The sequence below is a fragment of the Oncorhynchus kisutch genome, linkage group LG24, assembly GCF_002021735.2.
Source record: "Oncorhynchus kisutch isolate 150728-3 linkage group LG24, Okis_V2, whole genome shotgun sequence".
NCBI classification, from domain to species: domain Eukaryota; kingdom Metazoa; phylum Chordata; class Actinopteri; order Salmoniformes; family Salmonidae; genus Oncorhynchus; species Oncorhynchus kisutch.
In genome coordinates this window covers 12,287,522-12,313,876 of record NC_034197.2, presented here as the reverse complement: position 1 = coordinate 12,313,876, position 26,355 = coordinate 12,287,522, and the positions used below count along the sequence as shown (strand labels likewise).

Below are 26,355 nucleotides of genomic sequence, written 5' to 3'. Positions count from 1 at the left end.
CACATTGCTGTTTTGATTCTGAATGGTGGGGTGAGCTTTCGAACAACTAAAGTCATCTATAACAACAAGCAGTTTTTACCTGATACTTGCTATTTACCTGATGTCAGTTGTAGCGACAGAAGCTTGAATGACTTCCATTTCAGAGAGGGTGTGGACAAAGCCTTTATTGCTTCCATATTTATTTAGGAGACATCACACAGTTTGGTCTTTGATCCAGTGCTCTGGAGTAACACCTACTTCCTCTTCCATCCACACTGCTCTGGCCCACAGCCTCTGAGATTTGAACCTGGGCAAATATGCAACATAATATAAGCCATAATCGCAAACCAATGTGATCTTACTTGGCAAAACTGTGCAACAGAGGGATCATTATGAATTGCCTATGATAGGGCAGACACAGCCTTGCTGATTAGGTCCTCGGGATAAATAATGTTTATTTAGCATTTGTGGATATTTGCGATCCTTGCGGTGTTGAAGTCTTTGGAAGTGCATGGAAGAATGAAGAAGTTGTCCGTTTGAGTATGGTGAATGACAATCGCAGATAAGGTTTCCATAGTCTCTTATTTCTTTGACAAATGTCCTGGAGGAGGAAGCATCCATCTTGCATGTTATTCTTGTTGTATGCTTGGATGTTCTTGGCAGTATGTTTTACTTGGTGGGATTTAGACAGTCGCCTTGTCATTTGTACCAATGGATTATGTGGGCTTTTGGTGGCATGTTTAAGCCACCGCAAATGGTTCTCAAACTCTAAGCAATCAAGGTAATTGAGTGAGCAGTTGTGAAATGCAACATGTGCCAAGTGAGTGAGACCATGTACATTGTAAAATGTATCACCATAGACACTCTTGCTCAACAAAGTGCATCAGCATCTGTTTGGCATCATCAAGGTAATGCCTCATCTGATCATCTCAATCTATCAAAATTGACATGGCTACTACACTGAGGGACAAAGTGGTGATAGACCCTTTTGGAAACAACATCCTTCAATACTATGGCACCAGTGTAGAGCAACATCTGCCTGTACTCAATGGCCTTCCATCGTTCAAGTTCTGCAAGTGACTGAGGTTGTCGGGTAAACTATTTGCAATCAGTCTCAAATAGAGATCAGAGCCTCGTTTTAAGGAAAATCAACATCCTCCTGTTGACACTCAAGCACACCATATCCATATAATGTAATGAAAGCACTGAAATACAAGAAACACAGATTCAACCACGACCAGGGAGGTTTTTCAATGCCTCAAAGAAAGGCACCGATTGGTAGATATGTTTAAAAAATAATAATAAAAAAGCAGTTGCTGAATATCCCTTTGAGCATGAAGTTATTAATCACACTTTGGGTGATGTATCGACACACCCAGTCACTACAAAGATACAGGTGTCCTTCCTAACTCAGTAGTTGGAGAGGAAGTAAACTGCTCACGGATTTCACCATGTGGTGATTTTAAAAGAGTCACAGTGGTTGTGATATGAGAACTGAGGATGGATCAACAACATTGTAGTTACTCAACAATTACTAACCTAAATGAGTGAAAAGAGGGAAGCCTATACAGAATCAAAAATATTCCGAAACATGCATTCTGTTTGCAGCAAGGCACTTAAGTAATACTGCAAAAAAGTATCAAACAAATGTACTTTTTGTCCTGAATACAAAGAGTTATGTTTGGGGCAAATCCAACACAACACATCCCCTGAGTACCACTCTTCATATTATCAAGCATGGTGGTGGCTGCATCATGCAGTGGCCATGCTTGAAAATCTATGGCAAGACTTGAAAATGGTTGTAAAGAATCAACTTGACAGAGCTTGAAGATTTTTTTCAAGAATATTGGGCAAATAATGTGCAAGGGTTTTAGGGACTTACCTAAAAAGTATCACAGCTGTAATCACCACCAAAGGAGCTTCTACAAATGATTGACTCAGGGGTGTGAATACTGATGTAATTACATTTGTGTGCGTGCATCTTCCGGAACATTAAGCCCCACTTCTCTGAGAATGACCAATAAACGACGTACTGCACCCATGGTGAGCTTGTTTTCATTAGCTCAAAATACCAGCTTCACACATACCATCATTTGTTGCAGTTTGAGAAGATCCTGCATCACACACTATCAGACGACCGCTCAATCTTATCACTATCAAACAATCTTTCAGTTTACCTGGAAATCCAACGTTGAATTCTACTGTACATTGGGCAGAAATGTGTACCTCAGGTCTCAGGACCTCTTATAAGCCAAAATGTTGAATAACATTCTATTTTAGCTTACTTTACTAGTTGTCCGTGTGGTTGATCCATTTGGCGGTCAGAATTAAGATTTTCACGATATACTACATAACCAACCAAAAGTATGTGGACAACTGCTCGTCGAACAGATCATTACAAAATCATGGGCATTAATATGGAGTTGGTTCCCCCTTTGCTGCTATAATAGCCTCTACTCTTCTGGGAAGGCTTTCCACTAGATGTTGGAACATTGCGGGGACTTATTTCCATTCAGCCACAAGCGCATTAGTGAGGTGGGGCACTGATGTTGAACGATTTAAGCCTGGCTCGCAGTCGGCGTTCCAATTCATCCCAAAGGTGTTCGATGGGGTTGACGTCAGGGCTCTGTGCAGGCCAGTCAAATTCACACTGATCTTGACAAACGATTTCTGTATGGACCTCGCTTTGTGCACGGGGGCATTGTCATGCTGAAACAGGAAAGGGCCTTCCCCAAACTGTTGCCGCAAAGTTGGAACCACAGATTCATCTAGAATGTCATTGTATGCTGTAGCGTTAAGATTTCCCTTCACTGGAACTTAGCCCGAACATTGAAAAACAACCAAAGACCATTTTTCCTCCTTCACCAAACTTTACAGTGGGCACTATGCATTGGGGCTGGTAGCGTTCTTCTGGCATCCGCCAAACCCAGATTTGTCCGTCGAACTGCCATATGGTGAAGTGTGATACATCACTCCAGAGAATGCGTTTCCACTGTTCCAGAGTCCAATGGCGGTGAGCTTTACACCACTCCAGCCGATGATTGGCATTGCGCATGGTGATCTTAGGCTTGTGTGCAGCTACTCGGCCATGTAAATCCATTTTGGGACGCTCCCGACAAACAGTTCTTGTGCTAACTTTTCTTCCAAAGGCAGTTTGGAACTCGGTAGTGAGTTTTTTTTACCATTGTTTCTACAGAATGTTTCCACTTCACAATAACAGCACTTACAGTAACTGAGCTCTTCAATAAGGCCATTCTACTGCCATTGTTTGTCTAAGGACATTGCATGGCTGTGTGCTTGATTTTATACACCCCAGTATTGTGAAAAAAAACAATACCAGATTTCCCATGGCAAAAAGAAAACATGAATGAATCTAAACTCTATGCTCCTATAAAAAGTGACATACAGTACCTACCCTAATAGGAATGTGAGACAATATAGCCACAGAAAAGTATAATTATATAAACTTTTCAAAGCGCTGGTAGTGCATTTAGATGCCTACCACCTGAACCATGCAAACCAGTGCACGAGCTCGGCAGTTATGGATGTGATTTTTATCTTGTGCGCATGCTTCAGGTGATAGAAATCTGAGCACACTACCAGCGCTTTGAAAAGTGGATGTTATAATACTTTCCTGTGGATATATTGTCGCATGCCTACCGCCAAAAGGACCGACCACACGGACAACCGGTAAAGTACGTTAAAATGTCCTTTTATTCAACATTCTGGTTTGTAGAGGTCGTGAGAGGAAACTTTCCAGATTCAAAAGCTAATTTCTGCCAGACGCAGAATTCAATGCAGTTCAACGTTGGGTTTCCAGGCACCCTTTTCAAACAATCACTTGTTGTAACGCTGGAGGAGGTGTCACTCAAGTAACCATCTACACTGGTTTAAAATGTCAGAATTTAGAATTGACCGTTTATGATAAGCCATGGCTAAATTGTAGTTGTCCAACAAACATTCAAACTAAGTACCATTTGCATGTATAGGTGACACAATGATTGTCTTCTCCACAGGGCTTGAAATTGGTTGTGCTCTGCGTTAATTATCATAGGCTACCCATACTAATAAGGCCAGTTGACGTCACGAATAGGTTGACAAGACACTCTTTTCACTTCAATGTAAATTTGTAAACTACAAAACGTCATATGGCAACTTAGCCCTAAAAATAGAAGAACAAATGTATGATATTAATATTATAAACATTTACATGTGGATATTGTCATATATATATATATATTATGAACAACATATTTATAAAACACTATCTAAAGGAAAAGTTAATATCATGAATTTGGCATTCTATTTATAGGGCTAATGGTAACCATTTCTAAACATCTAAAGATCAATCACGAATGAATGATGGCATTGCTAGCTACACGTTGAAATGAAGGTGTCCTTTGGGCAAATCAGCTGTCAATGTAATACGTTGAATGTAGCCTACATAAACACAACGTCACTCTGAATTTAATTTCACATAGCTTGTGCAAAACAAGTTTGAGACGTTACTTTCAACAATTCAGTGTTAAGGTAGAGCATAGCGACGCGAATGAGTATGGAAGCTGATCAGTAGCATACGTGTTGGCATGATAGCTCAGCAGAAACGAATACAGCTTGTTTCCAAAACTAAGCAGGGTACCTAGAGGTAGGCATCTGGATGGTAGACTAGTTCTCACTTAAGTGCATTACCCATCATGTAGGAGTCACTGTTCAGGCAGGGACTGTGGCTTCAGATTTTATTTCAATATACAGTAAGCATCTCTTTATTTAGGTTGATGGCATGATGTTGAAACAATGACGTTGATTTAAACATAGCATTTTACTATCAATATTGGAACAATGTCTAATCAAATATGAAATTCAACAACATTTCAACCACCCACTATACTGTATATGGATGAAAAACAGACTTTCTGTGCTTCCAACTTTGTGGCAACAGTTTGGAGAAGGACCTTTCCTGTTTCAGGATGACAATTCCCCTGTGCACAAAGAGAGGTCCATACAGAAGTGGTTTGTCGAGACCGTTGTGGAAGAACTTAACTGGCCTGCACAGAGCCCTGACCTCAATCCCATCGAACACCTTTGCGATGAATTCGAAAACTGACTGTGAGCCAGGCCTAATCATCAAACATCAGTGTCCGACCTCACTCATGCTCTTGTGGTTGAATGGAAGCAAGTCCCCGCAGCAATGTTCTAACATCTAGTGGAAAGCCTTCCCAGAAGAGTGGAGGCTGTTAATAGCAACAAAAGGGGGACCAACTCCATATTAATGCCCATAAGTTTGGAATGAGATGTTCAACGAGCACATCCTTTTGGTAATGTGGTGTATCAATACACACTTGTACACGTGTGAAGTAGGACAAATATAAGCAACCACCTAAGTATCATATATTAAAATTGGAACGCTTTTGAGTTGAGGCATCATCTTTTAGAGCTTACGCAAAGGTTACCAAACATGACATTTACAGAGAACCTTCACAGAAACATCTGACTCCCTTCACAAATAGTAATGGATTTGTGTTCAATATATCCTGAACCCAAGAGCCTTATGAGCAATAAATACAGCTCAGCTGTAGCCTACTTTAATACAAATGTTTCGTACAGTATGTTCCGTACAGTATACAGAGGATGTTCTGAACAAGTTCCATGCAGTATGCTCAATTCTATCCCAAACGTACAGCTTCATAATCAGAATCCTTCTTTAGATGTAAAACATTTCCCTAAACCCACTGCTTATGGAAACACATGACAGTGGCTAGATTAATGGCACCTCTGTTGGAATGATTCAGCATCATTTGCATTGTGTAATTCTGCATTCTGCATGTATATTCTAAACGCGCTTCACGTTTGACGTTTTCTAAAGGACAGACAGGAAGAGAAAATGAAAACCTGCCATAACACAAGCCTGTCCAAATAGCACCATTACTCATCCTGTGCTGCTTTTGTTTGGTGTAATCCTCAAAGGCAACCCTCCAGGCTTTTAACATTCAGCACATACTGTACCTACCCAGAATGCCATCTGATTTGAATGTCTGAGTGATGTGGTTTCTGTTTGATCACATGCTTTATCAAATGCTTTTATATGCAGGAGAAATAACAGGGTCGATGTTAAAGAAACACTCCAAAGCCATTATAATAAGTGCAGAAGAAAGAAAAAGTACTGAGTCCTTAGTTCTTTCTAAGGGTGTTTAAGTTACAGGGATAATCTCCAGCTCTGCTCCATAATCAGATATGACATGTTTCTCGTTGTAATATCATCAATAATCCATTTTTATTGAGCCAATCTTCATTTTACATTACATATAAATTGGATTCATTTAGCAGACACTCTTATCCAGAGCGACTTACAATTAGTGCATTCATCTTAAGAAAGCTAGGTGACACAACCACATATCACGGTACATTTTTCCTCAATAACAAAATGATCAGCAAAGTCAGTGCTAGTAGGAAAAGGGTAAAGTAGTTATGATACTGTAATAGAAGTAACAGGCATCACCATCACACTGACTCAGGATCAGAGCATCATAGTTCATCCATGGTATTGTATCGTTGAGTCCTATGTTGAATCTGTGTTACAGATCCTTATCCCCCTTTTTACAAAATACCGAAGCATACCATACCATTCATACCAATGTGGGATGAAGAAAACAGAGAATCCGTTACAATTTCTGTAACATTCCTCGCCACACATATTTACTTTGCACATTTTGATGAGAGTTGGTAGAAAGAGCTGCTAGATATGAATAATATTGCAGATTCTCAGAATTGACAGCATGAAAAGACTGGGGAATGCACAAATCTACTTGACTACCAGATGAGCATGTACATAATTCCCAATCAAAACAAATAAGCAGGCTACACATCCAGGCCTGGAGCTGCATCACTGCATCAAGGTGACTAATATTGAGATAAAGACCTCAGGCATGTTTGGTTCCCTTTTTCAGTTGATATGGAAGAGGTTATGCTACACCTCTCTTGTATTTGGGGCTCCCGAGTGGCGCAGCGGTCTAAGGCACTGCATCTCAGTGAAAGAGGCGTCACTACAGTATCTAGTTTGAATCCAGGCTGTATCACATCCGGCCATGATTGGGAGTCCCTTATTGCGGCGCACAATTGGCCCAACGTCATCAGGGTTTGGCCGGGGTAAGCCATCATTGTAAATAAGAATGAGTTCTTAACTGACTTGCATAGAGAAATTTAAAAATTGAATGATCTCAAAGCCTGATTCAGTCTACTGAATGTTTTTATTATATATTTTTATATAAATTAATTCCCCATAGCATTCAATGGAGAAACCAATTTTTATATCAATAAGATGTTTTTATATATCAAATGTTTAATTATTGATACAAAACATTTTAATCGTTGATATCAAAAATTTTGTAACGATTCTCCTCATCTTCTGAGGAGTAGGAAATATCGGACCAATGCACAGCGTGGTAAGTGTCCATGTTGTTTATTAAAACCAGAACACTGAAGCAAAACAAAAATAGAACAAAACGCAACAGTTCTGTCATGTACTACTCACACACAACACGAAACAGAAAATAATCACCCACAACTCAAAATGGGAAAACAGGCTACCTAAGTATGGTTCTCAATCAGAGACAATGATTGCCAGCTGCCTCTGATTGGGAACCGTACCAGGCCAAATACATAGAGATAGAAAACATAGAATGCCCACCCCAACTCACGCCCTGACCAAACTAAAATAGAGACATAAAAAAGGAACTAAGGTCAGGATGTGACAAATGTAAATTATTATTATTTTTTAAATGATCAATATCAAAAATGTATTTCTCCTTTGAGAAATTATATCAAAATAATTGTTGAATTTCACATATATTAGCACATATTTAGCATTATTAAGAGGTGGTACCACAGGTCCCAGAGTGGTGTGGGGCACGAAAAAAATCTGGGGCCTGTAGTTTTTCCTGATCTGGTAACCCAAGCAGTTAAAACTCCGGACCTTATACGGTATGACGTGATTAATCTGTTGTGAAAAGGTTTAATATGGGCTATGATTGGATCAGATTAGAAACAATCAGGTCACATGATTTAAACAAATTCCTGGATGATAACCCTGTCAAACTGCTGCAAACTTGTCCATATAAATGATATGTTAAAGAAGGACTAGGGGGGTTTCCTAGACACAGAAAGCAACATCATTGAACAATAAAACTCACAGGGTCTAGCTTGCTTTATGCAGGTTTGCATCGTGTAGGCTAGTCCTGCCCTATTCAACTGTAGGCCTAATAAAATAAAAAAATCAGTCTGTCAGCTATTGTGTTTATTGATTAATTAAGTCTAGGTAGCCTAGTCAGCCCAAGTTTGAATATAAACCAAATTTGATCCTGTTCACATTTTCTCACAAACAAAATGTTACTGCGTTGTTTTACCTGGCCAGAGGGACAGGGTACATAGTAGGCTAGACTATGCAGCCGCTGTTGTTAGTAGCCTACAGTTGATCAGACTTAAAAATAGCCTCATTACCAAATCAAATCGCATTTTATTTGTCACATGCGCCGAATACAACTGGTGCAGATTTTACAGTGAAATGCCTGCCTATTAGCCCTTCCCAACAATGCAGAGTTGGAAATTGTGCAAATTGTAACACGAGAGGAATAAAATAAAATACACAAGAATGGAGCTATATATAGGGAGTTCCAGTACCAGAGTTTCCATGCAATACAGCATGTCGGATCGCTAATGTTTAGGTGTACATGTCAAGGCTCAGGAGAAGACCCAGATGCAGACAGTTTCGATGTAACAAAAGTTTATTACAAAAACAGGGTCAGGCAAACGACAGGTCAAGAGCAGGCTGAGGTCAGTAGTCCAGAGCAGAGTCCGAAAGGTACAGAACGGCAGGCAGGCTCAGAGTCAGGGCAGGCAGAGGTCAGTAATCCAGGGTGGTATAACAAGGTACAGAACGACAGGCAGTCTCAGGGTCAGGGCAGGCAGGGGTCAGTAATCCAGGGTGGTATAACAAGGTACAGAACGACAGGCAGGCAGGCTCAGGGCAGGCAGAGGTCAGTAATCCAGGGTGGTATAACAAGGTACAGAACGACATGCAGGCACAGGGTCAAGGCAAGCAGAATGGTCAAAAACCGGGAAAGCTAGAAAACAGGAACTAGAGATGGACAGGAGCATGGGAAAACCGCTGGAAGGCTTGATGAAACAAAAAGGAACTGGCAACAGACAAACAGAAAACATAGGTATAAGTACACTGGGGATAATGGGGAAGATGGGTGACACCTGGAAGGGGTTGGAGACAAGCACAAAGACAGGTGAAACAGATCAGGGTGTGGCAGTATACTGTAGGCTGTGACATTTACGTTTAAGAGTTTTTACTTGTGTCTGGAGTGATGTTATCACTCTTGCTGAATAAATACCGGAGGTAAGTGGAGAGTGTGCGTTCAGCTTTGTGCATTGTGCCCGGCCCGCATGACCTGCAATTTCCATGAATCTGATTGGTCAAGACACTCACAAAGCCTGCAGCAGCACTCCTATGTGAAAGACAGAGAAATTGTGGGAGAGTTGACAAATCATGAGGCAAATCGGCCAAAAGAAACGCACTTTGCCCTCTTGATTTAGTTCAATAAAATAAAAAGTGACTGAAAAGTGCTGGGGCAAATCTCGCCTCACCATTCGTTTTCCAGCGGCACTGCCATAATTACTACTTGGTGGAAGCACCATTAGCAGCCATTAAAGATGTGAATAATTTTGAATAAGATGAGTACTGTGGTGGCAGCATCGTGCTATGGCTATGCATGTTACTGGAAGGGGCTGGGGAGTATGTTTGGATCAAAATAAGTATTAAAGGCGCAAAGGACAGGAAAACCTAACCCTCCGATAGTTCATTCTTTTCAGAGGTACAATTACACAAATTCTAATGCCAAAGACCCACCAGAATGGCTTTCCAATAGGTGTTGAGTGTTCATGAATAGTCTAGTAGTCTCAGTCCTGCTTGAAAGTCAGTGACAAGCATTAAATATTGTTGTCCATCAATGATTCCTAACCAAATGCACTGAGCTTGAGTAATTTTGACAAAAACAATTGATATGTTGCCCAAAGAGTTGTACAAGGTTGTAACGCACTTCTATGAGTAGTGGGTGTGGAGTCAGGCGCAGGCAACAGAGGGTAAAGGACAAGCAGGTACATAACAAAGACCGGCCCAAAAACAGAACCCAACCAGTCCGGAGAAAAACACATAACCACAAACATGAACAGAGGAAATAAGCCCACACAAAAGCCCACACAAAAGCAGGTGGGAATCACCGGCTTAAATAGCCCAACTAAAACCTAAACAAGAAACGGGTGTAACCAATAAGACAAAACCAACAGAAAAGGGAAAAGGGATAGGCCTCGAGGGCGACTCGGAGGGCGAGGCACATGGTGATCCAGATGGAGACGATGGAAATCCCTCAACAGTGACGGATCCAAGATGTCCCCCACCGGTACCCAGCACCTCTCCTCCGGACCGTACCCCTCCCAGTCCACGAAGTACTGCAGGCCCCTCACCCGGAATCTAGAGTCCAGAACAGCACATACTGTGTACGCCGGGGACCCCTCGATATCCAGAGGGGGCGGAGGAACCTCCGGCTCCTCACCTTCCTGGTCCCCTACCAGCTACCACCGGCCTGAGGAGAGACACCTGAAATGAGGGGTTAATACAATAGTAAGAAGGGAGTTGTAATCTATAACACACCTCGTTTATCCTCCTCAGGACTTTAAATGGCCCCACACACTGCGGTCCCAGCTTTCGGCAGGGCAGGCGGAGGGGCAGGTTTCGGGTCGAGAGCCAGACCCTGTCCCCCGGTGCGAACATGGGGGCCTCACTGTGGCAGCGGTCAGCATTCCTCTTCTGCCACCATCCTGCTTAAGAGATTCCTGGACGGCCCTCCAGGTCTCCTTAGAGGGCTGCACCCACACCTCCACCGCAGGAGCCTCGGTCTGACTCTGATGCCACGGTGCCAGGACCATCTGGTAGCACAACACGCATTGAAACGGTGACATGTTCGTGGAGGAGTGGCGGAGTGAGTTCTGAGCCACCTCCACCTATGGGACGTACCTTGCCCATTCTCCTTGGCCGGTCTTGGCAATACGATCGCAGAAACCTACCCACCTCCCGGTTCACTCTCTCCACCTGGCCATTACTCTCAGGGTGATAACCCGAGGTCAGGCTGACCGAGACCCCCAGACGCTCCATAAACGCCCTCCAAACTCGGTATGTGGACTGGGGACCCCGATCAGAAACTATGTCCTCAGGCACCCCGTAGTGCCGGAAGACGTGGGTAAACAGGGCCTCCGCAGTCTGTAGGGGCGTAGGGAGACCGGGCAATGGGAGGAGACGGCAGGACTTAGAAAACCGATCCACAACGACCAGGATCGTGGTGTTCCCCTGAGACGGGGGAAGATCGGTAAGAAAGTCCACCGACAGATGAGACCACGGCCGTTGTGGAACGGGGAGGGGCTGTAACTTCCCTCTAGGCAGGTGCCTAGGAGCCTTACTCTGAGCACACACCGAACAGGAAGAGACATAGAACCTCACGTTCTTAACTAAGGTGGGCCACCAGAACTTCCCCCTAAGACCCCGCACTGTCCTCGCCACACCAGGATGACCCGAAGAGGCTAGCGTGTGAGCCTACTGAATCAATTGATCACGGACACCAAGCGGCACGTACTTAAGACATGTAGGACAATGTGGAGGCGCAGGTTCCAACCGTAAAGCCCGCTCGATGTCCGCGTCCACCTCCCATCCCGTGCCACCAGCCTTGAAGCTGGAAGGATGGGAGTAGGATCAATGGGCCGATCCTCTGTGTCATAGAGATAGGACAGCGCGTCGGCCTTCGTGTTGCACAAAAGCAGGCGGGCATCACCGGCTTAAATAGCCCCCCGAACAGGAAGAGGAGTCACCTTCGGTGGGAGTCGTGACAAAGGTTAGTAGAATCTTATTCAAAAGGATTCACAGCTGTAATGGCTGCTTCCACCAAGTATTAACTCTGGGGTGTGAAGACATACCTAATTAATACATTTTAATAAAACAATTTCAGGCAACAAAATGTGAAGAATGGGTAAGGGATGTGTAGACTTTCACTAGCGACTGTATGTAGGAGCATGCACATGTAATCCTGCCCCCATGAAGGTCATTACCTTAGATTTGATTTATATCGAATCTCTGTGCCTTACCCAATTAGCACAGGCATACAGTGATGTAGAGATACAAATATATAAATCCACATTCATCCCAAATGTTGTAGGTAAGTACACGACAGGCCTATGCATTGTAAATGTAGCATCATTGTCACACGTTATTTGTAGATGTTGCATCCTTGTCACATCTTGTGTCTACTGTATTTCATTGCATTAGTTATTTGACCACAAATAATTTTTAGGAAACCAAGTCTCATATGCCCCTGCCTGTAACCCTGTAACTAAATATCAAATTGGCTATGACTGTTGAGTGTGGAAAACCAGCTGACGAAGCAGAGAGATTTTATGCTAATCCTGTACTCATTATGATTGCCCCCAAAAATGTGTAGGGTGCGTCCCAAATGGAACCCTACTCCTTATAGTGCACTACTTTTGACCAGGACACAATGGGCTCTGGTCAAAAGTAATGCACTATGTAGGGAATAGGGTGCCATTTGGAAAACAGATCTAGTGAGAGAGAAGAGAATGGTGGCTGCTGCCTGTTAGACAGTGGGGCTGGACGAAGTGAGAGTATGTTGGTGGATTTATGCACAACAGGCTCAATTGAATGGTTCTGAACTGAAGCCTGCTTTTCTGACTGCTGCATGCTGGCACTTACCATATTTCACCCTGAATAATTGAATGCTCTACATCTTTATTGCTTCTCTGCACTTCTCCATTGCATCATTGTTCATTGTCCTTTATGAAAGAGATCAAGTTGTGATGTGTCCCAGTTTGATATCAAGTCTTGTTGTATTATCCTCTTTGGCTTGTTCAGCAAATTGCAATGGCCTCCCCTACCCATTGATGTAGGCCAACATCTTTACATGAGAAAGAGGAAACAGAAAACATTGGCAAAATCACTTGAAATCACTGGCCACTTTAATAATGGAACACTAGTCACTTTTTAATAATGTTTACATATTTTGCATTACTCATCTCATGTATATACTCTATTATATTCTACTGTATTGTAGTCTATGCTGCCCTACTAAGCAAAAAGGCAGTAACTGCTCATAGTGTGGAACTGATAAAAATGGCTTTTATTTACCTTGGTTTCACAGTAACTTTATGCAGTTACAGCTAACATGACCCCCATTTTCTCCAAAACACAATACAATAGAGGCAGGATACTTGTCCACATGATTAAGCAGTAACTTAATCTGCTTAATCCACATGATTAAGCAGTAATGTAGCAAAATTGACATTAACTCATCTTCGACCAAATGAGCAGTTACTGCCTTTTTGCTTGGTAAGGCAGAATGCGGCTCTGACATTGCTCGTCCAAATATTTATATACTCTTAATTCCATTCCTTTAGATGTGTGTGTATTGTGTGTATGGTTGTGGAATTGTTATTACTTTTGAGATATTATTGCACTTGTTGGAGCTAGAAACACAAGCATTTTGCTACACCCGCAATAACATCTGCTAAACATGTGTACAGTATGTGACCAATAAAATGTTATTTGATTTGAAAGTGCAGGGATGTTCACAAAATTCCTGAAACTCCCACCTTGTTTCCTGTAGCTGCATGTACTAATGTCTCTCACACAATAAAATGCACATTTCTGTATGTTGTAAAAACGCTACATGGTCGCTGCCCATATCATTGCGTAATGCAGAAGTCGCATACCACTCCACTATGTGTCCCTGTCATGGCTTTTGAGCCTTCAGTACAGATACCAACACATCTTGACCACCAGTCCATTTCATGTCACAAAGCTGTCCAGTACTTAAAAAAAAAATCCTCTCACGTTGTAATGGTTTCCTGTGGTTTGCAGAAGAGGATGTTTCCCTTAATTGACCCCACATAAATGTAACGGACATATACCAGGAGCTGTGCCAGGCCCAACACTTCTGTTGACTCATCCAGCTGTAAGGCATATAATTTAATTGTTTTAAAACATCTCCTACTATGTCACTGATGCGTCGTGAAACAGTGTTGTTTGATGAAGGAATTGTCTGTATAGTATTTTTTTTGGGGGGGGGGGGGGGGGGATTAAGTCCTCTACAATAGTATGGGCCTTGCCTGGCCTAGCTACTCGGTAGCTCACCATATATGACGCTTCTAGCCCCTTATTAGTGGTATCTGTTGCTTTTATACATTTGTTACTACTCGAAACTCGTCTTTATTCGCTCAAAAAACTCCTGTGGCTTATTTTTCAAATGGTCATGTTTCGTTTGTAAATGTCTGCGCATGAGTGAAAGTTTCCCGCGAGAGAGTAAGTAGCGGTTAATGTGATTGGATGATATTTATTTGACTAGGCTACCTGTATTTGACATTGTGTCGTTATTTCGCAAAACACTAACGTTAGATGGTTTCATTTTATTTTTGGAAAAAAACTCGCCCAAATGTATAGCCCCGTTAGAAAATATAAATGTACTGTTTGAAAATGTGAAGATTTTATTTTATTTTGTAAAAAAAACTTTTTGTGAATCACATTTTTATTTGGCGTACCGCCAACGGCATTGCGTGTACCTAGTTTGGGAATACCTGAATGTGAGAATTGAGTTAAGATTACCAAGAATAAACGTTTTTTTTTTCAGTGTTTATGTTCCTGTGCTTCTTTTATTCAATAAACCGCTAGAAAGGCAATACATTTTGAAGATATGTTTCATTTGGGCTACACAATATTATTTGTCATGAAATCAATGGTTCTTATTGACCATTCTAACATTGATAACCGCTCTAAACGTGATATAATCTAATGTTTTATCACAGGCCCCATAAACATAGATAACAACGAATCTGTGCTGTGCTTTTCAATTGATAAATGATTGAACACTGCTCCCTGCTGGTCAAATGGCCACATTGAACTGCCTTTATTTTGAATTGGAAAAAGGATGGAACCCCCCAAGGATCAGATATCAAGGATCAGCATGTCCCGTGCGAGAAAGGCAGGTTGATGTTTCCAGGGTTAGAGTAGTGCAGAGGCAGTGAAGAAAGTAGAGGAAGATGGGTCAAGGGGGAGGGATCCTGAGAGGAGTGGTGTGAGTAGGATATCTGTACCAGTACAGAGGGATAAACCAACAAGTGATATATGTTTCAGTAAGATTGGATTTTTGGCATTTATAGCAATGGTTATTAACTGTAATGCAGAGATGGAACGTAAGTCGCAGAAAATAGAGGTTGTGGTGGCAGCTGCAGAGAGGCATTTGGGTGTGCAAGACTTGACATCAGAAGACTTACAGGGTGTGTTAAGTGGTGGTCCCATCCTTTCAGGTTGTTGGCCTGAAGTAGGACTAAATTGATTTAAATAGTGGAGTATGGTATTTATTATTATTTAGAATTGTTATTGTGAGTGTAGTGTTAGATGGTAAGGTATTTGTTGTGTGTGTGTGTGTGTGTGTGTGTATATATATATATTTATATGTATATATATATATATATTTATATTTATAAATGTATTTATAAATTTATATATATATAAAGGGAGTTATACTCCAGTATAGTAGGTGGCAGTAATGCAACATTTATTGGATGCCAACCGCCGTTAAACCTCATCGAAGAAGAAGTAGAAAATAAAATAAAAAATATTAAAAAATTATTACTATGTAAGGAAGTGGAGGGTAAGCCCAAACTAGCAATTCGATGTGGCTTTATTTAGCTAATCTTGGAATGAAATCAATAGTTTTTAAATATAAAAGTAGCCAGTCTATTAAAATGAGCTTGATGAGAAATATGTGTTTACAACTAGCTAGCTAGCTACGTCGGTGCAGGGCTAAATTGCAGAGCCCGGACCTAACTAGTTATGTTAGGTAACATTAACTACAGTAGCTAACTAATTAGGTAGCTAGAGTAATGTCAACAAACCTGTTTAGTGAATCGATTTTGTATAATTGCATGATACCAAATATTTTATTTTGAATTTTGGCGACAACGTTATCATTAGTATTTGGAATGGTCACTCCGCCTCCAGAAAGTCACTCATCAACCCAAGTTGATTTTGACTAGCCCAAAAGAGAGAACTCCAGGGTTAGCTAATAATAGCTAGGTGGCAGTCAAGTCTCTGTAAGAATGGGTTTTTAGGCTGACAAATATAATACTGTAATTCCATGGCATTCATACATTCCATAAGGTCCAACTAACACATTGAATCACATGACCATAGCCTTATAAACTGTCAATGGCAGGGCAACAGTTGTCATCTGATTTACGGCCCAGATGTGGATCCATACACCTTGCTCTTGTGTTCTTTGACATACTCTTTGCTCTTGTGTTCTTTGACATACTCTTTGTTGTTTCAGATCAAACAAGATCACAGGATGGATACTAGTGGGAAACCCTCCACAGCCCAATTTCTGCTATTGGCCACCAGCTCAGCACTTACTGCAGTCTTCTACTCTGTGTACTGGAGGAGGACAACAACAGTAGCAAGATTAAAGGTAATAACATTGCAGCCTTGCCTCATCTATCTTATCTACCTTATCTCTTTAAATCTGTTAGTAGCATGTTTAGTACTTAGGCTAAACATTGGCAAGCGACACATTGAAGGTGGTTTAAAATATTTTGCACACCACCTGCGCCCAGAAATCCAATGTAACGTTATCAATAGTTCAGACAGTGTTTTTATATCATTGCAGTTGACCAGGAAACAATTTAACTTAATCACAGTGACTATAACTGCATTGACAATGAACATTTGAGGTTTTTGATTGTTATTCAATATCATTTATGTTTTACAGGGAGCCAAGAAAGTGTCTATTGATCAGGATATGAAGAACATCCTGACAGAAGCACCAGGAAAATGTGTCCCGTACGCTGTTATTGAAGGTGTTGTGAGATCTGTGAAAGAAACCTTGAACAGCCAGTTTGTGGACAACTGCAAAGGGGTCATCGAGAGGTTAACTCTAAAGGAGAAGAAGATGGTGTGGAATCGCACCACTCATCTCTGGTAAGTGCTAAAGTACACTAAAGTGTTATAATATTTTGCACCCTCGCTTACTGTTAGGAGGCTCAATTTGTGTGGATTTATTTTTTGTGTGTGGAGACACTTTCACACACTGACGATGGCCTAGTAATGGCTAACTTTTGTTCTGCTTATGCTACCTCCTAGAATGAATGAATAAATATGGTACCTTTTTTTTTAAGTAATTTTTTAAAATAAAAACAAACTTGATGATGAAAAACATTATACTCTATACTGCATTTTTTTGTGGATACACATCTCTGTAGGTATCTAATATTTTATACCTGTCAGGAACGAGAGTGAAAAGGTCATCCACCAGCGTACCAGCACGGTGCCCTTTGACCTGGTATCCCACGACGAGGCTGTGGCAGCCACCATTCGGGTCATCCGTCCCCTGGACTCCTCGGAGCTGGACCTGGAGACCACCTATGAGAACTTTCACCCCACTGCCCAGTCCCTGACCAACGTCATCGGCCACTTCATCAGCGGGGAGCGCCCTAAAGGTGTGGTCCTGTGTGGCTCAGTTGGTAGAGCATGGTCTTTGCAACACCAGGGTTGTGGGTTCAATTCCCGCTGGGCCCACCCATACTTACTAAACTAGGGGGGAAAAATACCATGAATTTCAATAAATGTAATCCATGGAATGGTCCTTGGGAAGAAGGATTGTTGATATATATTTGACATTTGTATCTAAAAGCATAATTTTGAAATAATTAATCAAAGCAAAGTTAATATATTTATGCCATTTTGTACCCAGGCCTCCTTCAGGACTCCATAATGTTTAATCTGTAGGTTTCAATATATTGATGAACATTACACACCCTACAGGCATATCAAAGTTCCAGATTGGAATCGCTGCAGCTTTTAGAGTTATGATCAGTGGTGTAGTGGAGGGTGAACACACTTTTTCAAATAGTTTCAATATTCAAGTAGTCTGGATAACCATTTGATTAGATGTTCAGGAGTCTTATGGCTTGGGGGTAGAGGCTGTTTAAAAGCTTCTTTGACCTAGACTTGGCGCTCTGGTACCGCTTGTCATTAGGTAGCAAAGAGAACAGTCTATGACTAGGTTGACAGGAGTCTTTGACAATTTTTAGGGTCTTCCTCTGACACCGCCTGGTATAGAGGTTCTAGATGGCAGGAAACTTGGCCCCAGTGATGTACTGGGCCGTACGCACTACCCTCTGTAGTGCTTTGTGGTCGGAGGCCTAGCAGTTGCCATATTAGGCAGTGATGCAACCATGCTCTTGATGGTGCAGCTGTAGAACCGTTTGAGTATCTGAAAACCCATGCCAAATCTCCTGAGGGGGAATAGGTTTTGTCATGCCCTCTTCACAACTGTCTTGGTGTGCTTGGACCATGTTAGTTTGTTGGTGATGTGGACACCAAGGAACTTGAAGCTCTCAACATGCTCCTCTACAGCCCCGTCAATGAGAATGGGGGCGTGCTCGGTCCTCTTTTTCCTGTAGTCCACTATCATCTCCTTTGTCTTGATCACATTGTGGGAGATGTTGTTTGTTGTCTTGGCACCACACGGTCAGGTCTCTGACCTCCCTATAGGCTATCTCATCGTTGTCGTTGATCAGGCCTATCACTGTTGTCATCTGCAATTTATTTATTTATTTTTATTTAACTAGGCAAGAACAAATTCTTATTTACAATGACGGCCTAGGAACAGTGGATTAACTGCCTTGTTCAGGGGCAGAATTACAGATTTTTAACTTGTCAGCTCAGGGACTTGATCGACGGGGCGGCCTGTCAGGAGGTTCAGGATCCAGTTGCAGAGGGAGGTGTTTAGTCCCAGGGACATTAGCTTAGTGATGATCTTTGAGGGTACTATGGTGTTGAACGCTGAGCTGTAGTCAATGAATAGAATTCTCACATAGGTGTTCCATTTGTCCGGGTGGGAAAGGGCAGTGTGGAGTGCAATTGAGATTGCGTCATCTGTGTATCTGATGGGGTGGTATGCAAATTGAAGTGGGTCTAGAGTTTCTGGGATAATGGTGTTTATGTGAGCCATGACCAGCCTTTCAAAGCACTTCATCGCTATAGACGTGAGTGCTACGGTTCGGTAGTCGGAGACCAGGGAGGTTTTCCAATGCTTCGCAAAGGGCACCTACTGGTAGATGGGTAAAAATATCAAATGCAGACATCGAATAACCCTTTGAGCATGGTGAAGTTATACACTTTGGATGGTGTATCAATACACCCAGTCACTAAAAAGTGACAGGCGTCCTTCCTAACTCATTTGCCAGAGAGGAAGGAAACTACTCAGGGAATTCACCTTGAGGCCAATGGTGACTTTAAAACAGTTATAGTGTTTAATGGTTGTAATATGAGAACTGAGGATGGATCAACAACATTGTACTTACTCCATAATACTAACCTAATTGACAGAATGAAAAGAAGGAAGCCTGTACAGAATTGAAATATTCCAAAACATGTATCCTGTTTGCAACAAGGCACTAAAGTAATACTGCAAAAAATGTGGCGAAACAATTAACTTTCTGACCTGAATACAATGTTATGTTTGGGGCAAATCCAGTTCAACACATTACTGAGTACCAGGGCATAAAATGTACTTTTTGGTCTACGAACCGCTGTGGCAGGTAGATTTAAAAATCTACCAGCCACTCAGATTTTTTACCAATCAAAATATTCCAATCTAAAATTACACCAACAAAACACACAAAAAACCGTATGAGCATGCTTTGTAATGTTTAAAAAAAAAAGTATTATGTATTACTAGTAAGTAACTAATGTGGTATATTGAATAATACAAACAGTATTTTAACCAAAATATCCCAGATGAGACAAAAATGTTCACCTGCCCCCATTAAGGGCGGAAGGTTACCTTGGTAGCGAGAGTCGAGTCATGTTTGTGCCTGTGATATTGAGTCTGACTAGTAGAAGTGGTTTTCTCTTCCCTAGCAGTTGAAACTCAAACGTATAAAACAACCTCGCTTGTGAACAAAACAATGTAAATAGCCAAGAAACGCAAGGATAGTCTCACTTCAGTAGACTTTTTATTTCAAGTGAATTAGAGCATATTTTATGCTTGTGCACAGCACTTCTAAAAAGGTGTCTTTCAATCAGCTCATCAGGTGCGTACAGCCCCCAGCCAGGCAGTGTTGCAGTGCGAGGCGGAATAGGCTACAGTATATAGGATTCGTAGTTCTTTGACTTTGTGCGATTAATTTACCAGCTATGAAGCAAAACTGTGAAAGTACGATGAAAACAGCTACTGTTGCATTTATTTTACTATAAATGTGATCATACTTTACTATTTTTATTCACAAGTGAAATGCCTGCACTGTAGAGCCCTGACAACCCGCCAACGTGGCTGGTGAAATAGACATCTTTACCCGCCTGTCTGCTTTCCACTAGACACTGGGAGATGAATTTACCTTTCAGCAGGAAATTAACTTAAAACACAAGGCCAAATCTACACTGGAGTTGTTTACCAAGAAGACAGTGAATGTTCCTGAGTGGCCAAGTTACAGATTTGACTTAAATCTGCTTGAAAATGTATGGCAAGACCTGAAAATAGTTGTCTAGCAATGATCAATAACTAATTTGAGCTTAAAGAAGTTTAAAGAAGATTCATGGGCAAATATTGCACAATCCAGGTGTGGAAAGCGCTTACACTTACCCAAAAAGTATTGACTCAGGGGTGTGAATACTTATGTAAATGAGATATTTCTGTATTTAATTTTCAATAAATAACCCAACAATTTCAAAAAAACTGTTTTCACTGTCATTATGGGGTATTGTGTGTAGATGGGTGAGGGATTTTTTTTTTTAATCCATTTTGAATTCTGCCTGTAACACAACAAAATGTGGAATAAGTCAAGGGGTATGAATAAGGGATTTATTATTTTAGATCATTCAGAGTCTGTCACTGTTTGTCATAAGTTTTGAACAGGGTGCCTTTCCTTCGCCGGTTGGGCCATTTGTTATTTTTTTGGTGCCAAATTGGAGAATTCCCACTTCTCCAGGCACCACTGGTTGTGATCCAATTAGATAAAATGACCGAATGGGAAACTGTATTCAAAATGGTTGCTCTCTGCTGGTGATTTGCAGGATGTGCAATGTTACAAGTAAGTAAAATGAGGCCTGTGATTGGTTACATTGCCTACTATGCCAATTTCTCTGGGCCATAACTTTTAACCTAGCAGAAATCCCTGGGTAAGGCCAAAATGTCAAATGTGCCAACTTTGATCAATTATTTCTCAATTATGCTTTTAGATACAAACGTCATGTCAACAATTCTTCCTCCAAAGGACTATTCTATTGATTCTTTTGTGAAAATCTCCAAAATCATGGTCTTTTTTGTCCTGGTTTCGTGAGGAATCAGTCATTTGAATAAAGTAATGTACTTTGTGATTGATATACTTTTATCCAATAAATCAATCAATAAAATTCCATCATAAATGGTATGTTATTATTATCTTAGGTATCCACGAGATGGAGGAGATGTTACGTCTGGGGGAGAGTGTGACCGGGGTCGGGGAGCTGGTGCTGGACAACAACCTGGTGAAGCTCCAGCCTCCCAAGCAGGGCCTGAGGTACTTCCTCAGCCGACTGGACTATGACTCCCTGGTGGAGAAGCAGCAGAGCACAGTCAGGTTCTGGAGGATCCTGACTATGATGTTTGGTGTAGTTGCTTCCACAACGCTCTTCTTCATCCTGTGGAAGCAGTGGGCTTACCATACACAGAGGAGGAAGAAGAAGAATGTTCTGGAGGAATTCAAGGAGCAGCAGAGGAAGAGGATGAGGGAGCTGAATGTGGAGGAGGCCAGTGTTTCCCCTAGTGCCTGTACAGTGTGTTTGAGCCAGGAGCGTTCCTGTGTGTTCCTGGAGTGTGGGCATGTCTGTGCTTGTGACCGGTGCTACCAGGCACTGCCAAAGCCAAAGAAGTGCCCTATCTGCAGGGCGACGATAGAGAGGGTAGTGCCTCTTTATAACAGCTAATGGACAATGCCATTTGGATGGCCATTGTAAATGGACTGATCTAATGTCACTGAAAAAAGGATTGTTGGCTTATTTTTCTGTTTTCTTTCCTTATATAATGTTTAATTGAAAGATCAAGCTGACTTGTAGCTTGATTTGAGTTATAGCAGTTGAACTGAAAACATGTAATATCCAGGATCCTTCTTAGTTGTAGAATCAACTCAGAACTTGAATGTTTTCACCTCAATGTTTCTCCAAAGCACACATCAAAGCGATTTTGAATAAATAAAGACAAACAAAATAAATATATCCTCAACCTATTTTACAAATCTGTTGGCCCTATACTATCCACACACATTTATGTAAATGTTTATGGCTGCCAGGAGAGGGTGATGTCTGCCTTGCATACCTTTTCAACAGGGAAGAAAGAGTACATCATATTTTATGATTTATATAAACCATTGCATTTGCTCTAAGCAGAAAAGGCACAGAAATCATGTACAAAATAAAGGTATTTGCATATTAAAAACCATTTGATAAAGTATCAAGTTTTTTAAGTGACAATCAGTAAGTTATCATAAAAGAAGGAGCAATACACAATGGTGTTAATAACTTATTCATGAAGTGTTGACTGTTACGGGATGTCCATTGAACCGAGAAAGTAAAGAATAAATACAATATCACGAGCGTGTCGTGACGAGACAAGTGAATGCACCAGGAAAAGGCTACCTCAGTCGGTGATGGATCTTCTGCCAATTCTGCTAGGGATTGTTTTGCATCGCTCTCCTACACTATTTGCATTTCTCTCCATCAGACTTTTATTCTGTAAATGACTATTCCATTGATAAAATTCTCATTTATTCGTAAAGAGGACGGAACATTTTGGATAAAATGTGTTTTATGCAAGCGATATCATAGGCTACAGTATAATGTTCACTTGATTATCAAATCATCTTTTTCGCTGACGTCTTTCAGTATCGATTATTGACGAAGCTTTTATTGTGAAAACATTGCGGAAAGTATTGCCTTACAATGAGAAAAACTCATTATGGTGCTGATGGCGACAGGTCTCCATCACCGGTCTCCTTGCAGGATGCCAACAACTTCTATTGTAGCCTACTTCACAGACTAAACATTTTTTAAAAACACCTCAACTCTGACAGATTGGGAGAAGTGAAAGAGGTGAGAGACTATTGTCAGACATAGGACATCTCTAAATCTTTACAGTAAAGGTAATAAACACTTTTGGAAATAGGACAAAGGCCTAGTGTGTGTGTGTGTGTCCAAAAATACACTCGGCCTCTTATTGGAAAATGTGTTCATATTTACCAGTGGCATTCCTGGACACAGCATATAAAATTAACTTTCCCATGAATAGATAAAGGCTAAGTTGAAATCCACCATCTCGTAGTTGATGCTTGCCTGCATCCTGAATCAGAATCTGACTGAATTCTCACAATTGCGTTCTCTTATCAGCAGTTGTCATTGAAGATGACAGAATAGATGATGAGCTGAAAGACCCAACAAAAAGAACAACGGCTGGTGTCTAAAATAACCCAAAAGATGGTTGGAAGATCAAATATAGGCCTACCCTACCCTCCTTGCTCAACAAATAAACCATTTGGAGTGTTATGGTATTGTAATCCTCAGCAACTTTTCCTCCAAGTTTAGCTTGAGATGTAGACCCCACAAAAAAGTACTTGAGCAATTTGATTGGTTGATTATAGGCCTGTGACATCAGATCTCAACAATGATTGGAGAAGTGTTTAGCATCACCAGTAAGCTTAGGCTACCACATCCTTATATATGCATTTTTTTTCATAAGAGCAACGTGACTGCAAGACAGGTTGGAATGTCTGACTGAAATACGGGACAAATCAACCTTTCTAAATTGGTGGTGTTTGAATTTGTTGATAAAATGCGGGACATGATTGTTTGGTTGCGGGGCGAAGGGACATAATGCAACACTGTCCCGCACAATCCGAGACGTGGTCACACTACCTTTTTGCAGTGATGAAATACTGAACCACTTGTTTTTTACAGAATGACAATTGAAGGAATACCATTTGTATTAATCATGCACTTGTTGCTGTTCCTAGTTGTATTTATGCCATTGCTCTGAACTGCCGGCTCATTCTAATGTGAAAATGTATTTTTGTATCAGGCAGCTACCTATGAAACAACAAACAACTAGAATGACTTTGGCCATGTCATTTACAAAATAGCCTCCAAACCCTACTTAGCAAATTGGATGCAGTCTATCACAGTGCCATCCATTTTGTCACCAAAGCCCCATATACTAACCACCATTGCAACCTGTATGCTCTCGTTGGCTGGTCCTCGCTACATATTCGCCAAACCCACTGGCTCCAGGTCATCTATAAGTCTTTGCTAGGTGAAGCTCTGCCTTATCTCAGCTCACTGGTCACCATAGCAACACCCACCCGTAGCACGCACTCCAGCAGGTATATTTCTATGGTAATCCCCAAAGCCAACACCTTTCCTTCCAGTTCTCTGCTGCCAATGACTGGAACGAATTGCAAAAATCACTTAAGTTGGAGACATATCTCCCTCACTAACTTCAAACATTGGCTGTTAGAGGAGCTTACCATTCGCTGCAACTGTACACAGCCCATCTGTAAATAGCCCATCCAACCAACTACCTACCTCATCCCCATATTTTTTTTATTTTTTATTCTGCTCTTTTGCACACCAGTATTTATACTTGCACATCCTCATCTGTGGATCTATCACTCCAGTGTTAATTGCTAAATTGTTATTACTTCGCCACTATGGCCTATTTATTGCCTTACCTCCTTACTTGATTTGCACACGATGTACACAGATTTTCTATTGTGTTATTGACTGTACGATTGTTTATCCCATGTGTAACTCTGTGTTGTTGTTTTTGTCGCACTGCTTTGCTTTATCTTGGCCAGGTCGCAGTTGTAAATGAGAACTTGTTCTCAACTGGTTAAATAAAGGTGAAATAAAAAAGGTATTTAACCTACCTGGTTAAATAAAGGTGAAATAAAACAAATTAAAATCATGTTTTTGTGATTGTAACAGTCAACACATTTGATAGTATTGCGCTGTCCTAGGGTCACAACAGGTCACAACTGTCCCAAATATCTCAGATGATGCCAGCACATTAATTTATTCTCAGTGATACACTACATCACCAAATGTATGTGGACAGCTGCTCGTCGAACATCTCCTTCCAAAATCATACACATTAATATGGAGTTCGTGCCCCCCCCCTTTGCTGCTATAACAGCCCCCACTCTAATGAGAAGGCTTTCCACTAGATGTTGGAACATTGCTGCAGGGACTTGCTTCAGCCACGAGCATTAGTTAGGTCAGGCACTGATGTTGGACGATTAGGCCTGGCTCACAGTCAGTGTTCCAATTCATCCCAAAGGTGTTCGATGGGGTTGAGGTCAGGGCTCTGTGCAGGCCAGTCAAGTTCTTCCACACTGATCTCGACAAACCATTTCTGTATGGACCATGCTTTGTGCAAGGGGGCATTGTCATGCTGAAACAGGAAAAGGCCTTCCCCAATCTGTGTGTGACTGAAATAGCTGAAAACACTCATTTGAAGGGGTGTTAAGCCATAAGGTCGAAGGAATTGTCCGTAGAGCTCCGAGACTGTGTCGAGGCACAGATCTGGGGAAGGGTACCAAAAATGTTCTGCACTATTGAAGGTCCCGAAGAACACAGTGGCCTCCATCATTTTTAAATGAAAGAAGTTTGGAACCACCAAGACTCTTCCTAGAGCTGGCTTCCCAGCCATACTGAGCAATTGGGGGAGAAGGGCCTTGGTCAGGGATATGACCAAGAACCCAAGGTCACTCTGACAGAGCTCTAGAGTTCCTCTGTGGAGATGGGAGAATCTTCCAGAAGGACAACCATCTCTGCAGCACTCCACCAATCAGACCTTTATGGTAGAGTGGTCAGACGGAAGCCAATCCTCAGTAAAAGGCACATGACAGCCCTCTTGGAGTTTGCCAAAGGCACCTAAAGAACTCTCAGACCATGATAAACAAGATTCTCTTATCTGATGAAACCAAGATTGAACTCTTTGGCCTGAATTCCAAGCGTCACATCTGGAGGAAACCTGGCACCATCTCTACAGTGAAGCATGGTGGTGGCAGCATCATACTGTGGAGATGTTTTTCAGCAGCAGGGACTGGGAGACTAGTCTGGATCGAGGGAAAGATGAACAGGAAATGTACAAGAGAGATCCTTGATGAAAACCTGCTCCAGAGTGCTCAGGACCTCAGACTGGGGCAAAGGTTCACCTTCCAATAGGACAACAA

The 26,355-nt window shown here is 41.5% G+C and overlaps 1 protein-coding gene across 3 annotated transcripts; it reads left to right on the top strand.

Annotated features, from left to right (window-relative positions):
- The first annotated feature begins 3,512 nt into the window (after positions 1 to 3,512).
- Positions 3,513 to 22,356, top strand: LOC109869608 (mitochondrial ubiquitin ligase activator of NFKB 1-like). Of its 3 annotated transcripts, none has more exons than XM_020459849.2 (5): positions 3,513 to 3,674; positions 16,422 to 16,559; positions 16,860 to 17,068; positions 17,375 to 17,586; positions 21,540 to 22,356. In XM_020459849.2, exons 2-5 carry the CDS (start codon positions 16,440 to 16,442, stop codon positions 22,055 to 22,057), a joined length of 1,059 nt encoding a protein of 352 aa, XP_020315438.1. In that variant the 5' UTR covers positions 3,513 to 3,674; positions 16,422 to 16,439; the 3' UTR covers positions 22,058 to 22,356. The 3 variants fall into 3 exon arrangements, with proteins under 3 accessions (XP_020315438.1, XP_020315435.1, XP_031660093.1); XM_020459846.2 differs by lacking the exon at positions 3,513 to 3,674 and adding an exon at positions 15,641 to 15,743; XM_031804233.1 differs by lacking the exon at positions 3,513 to 3,674 and adding an exon at positions 15,910 to 15,932.
- The last annotated feature ends 3,999 nt before the right edge of the window (positions 22,357 to 26,355 follow it).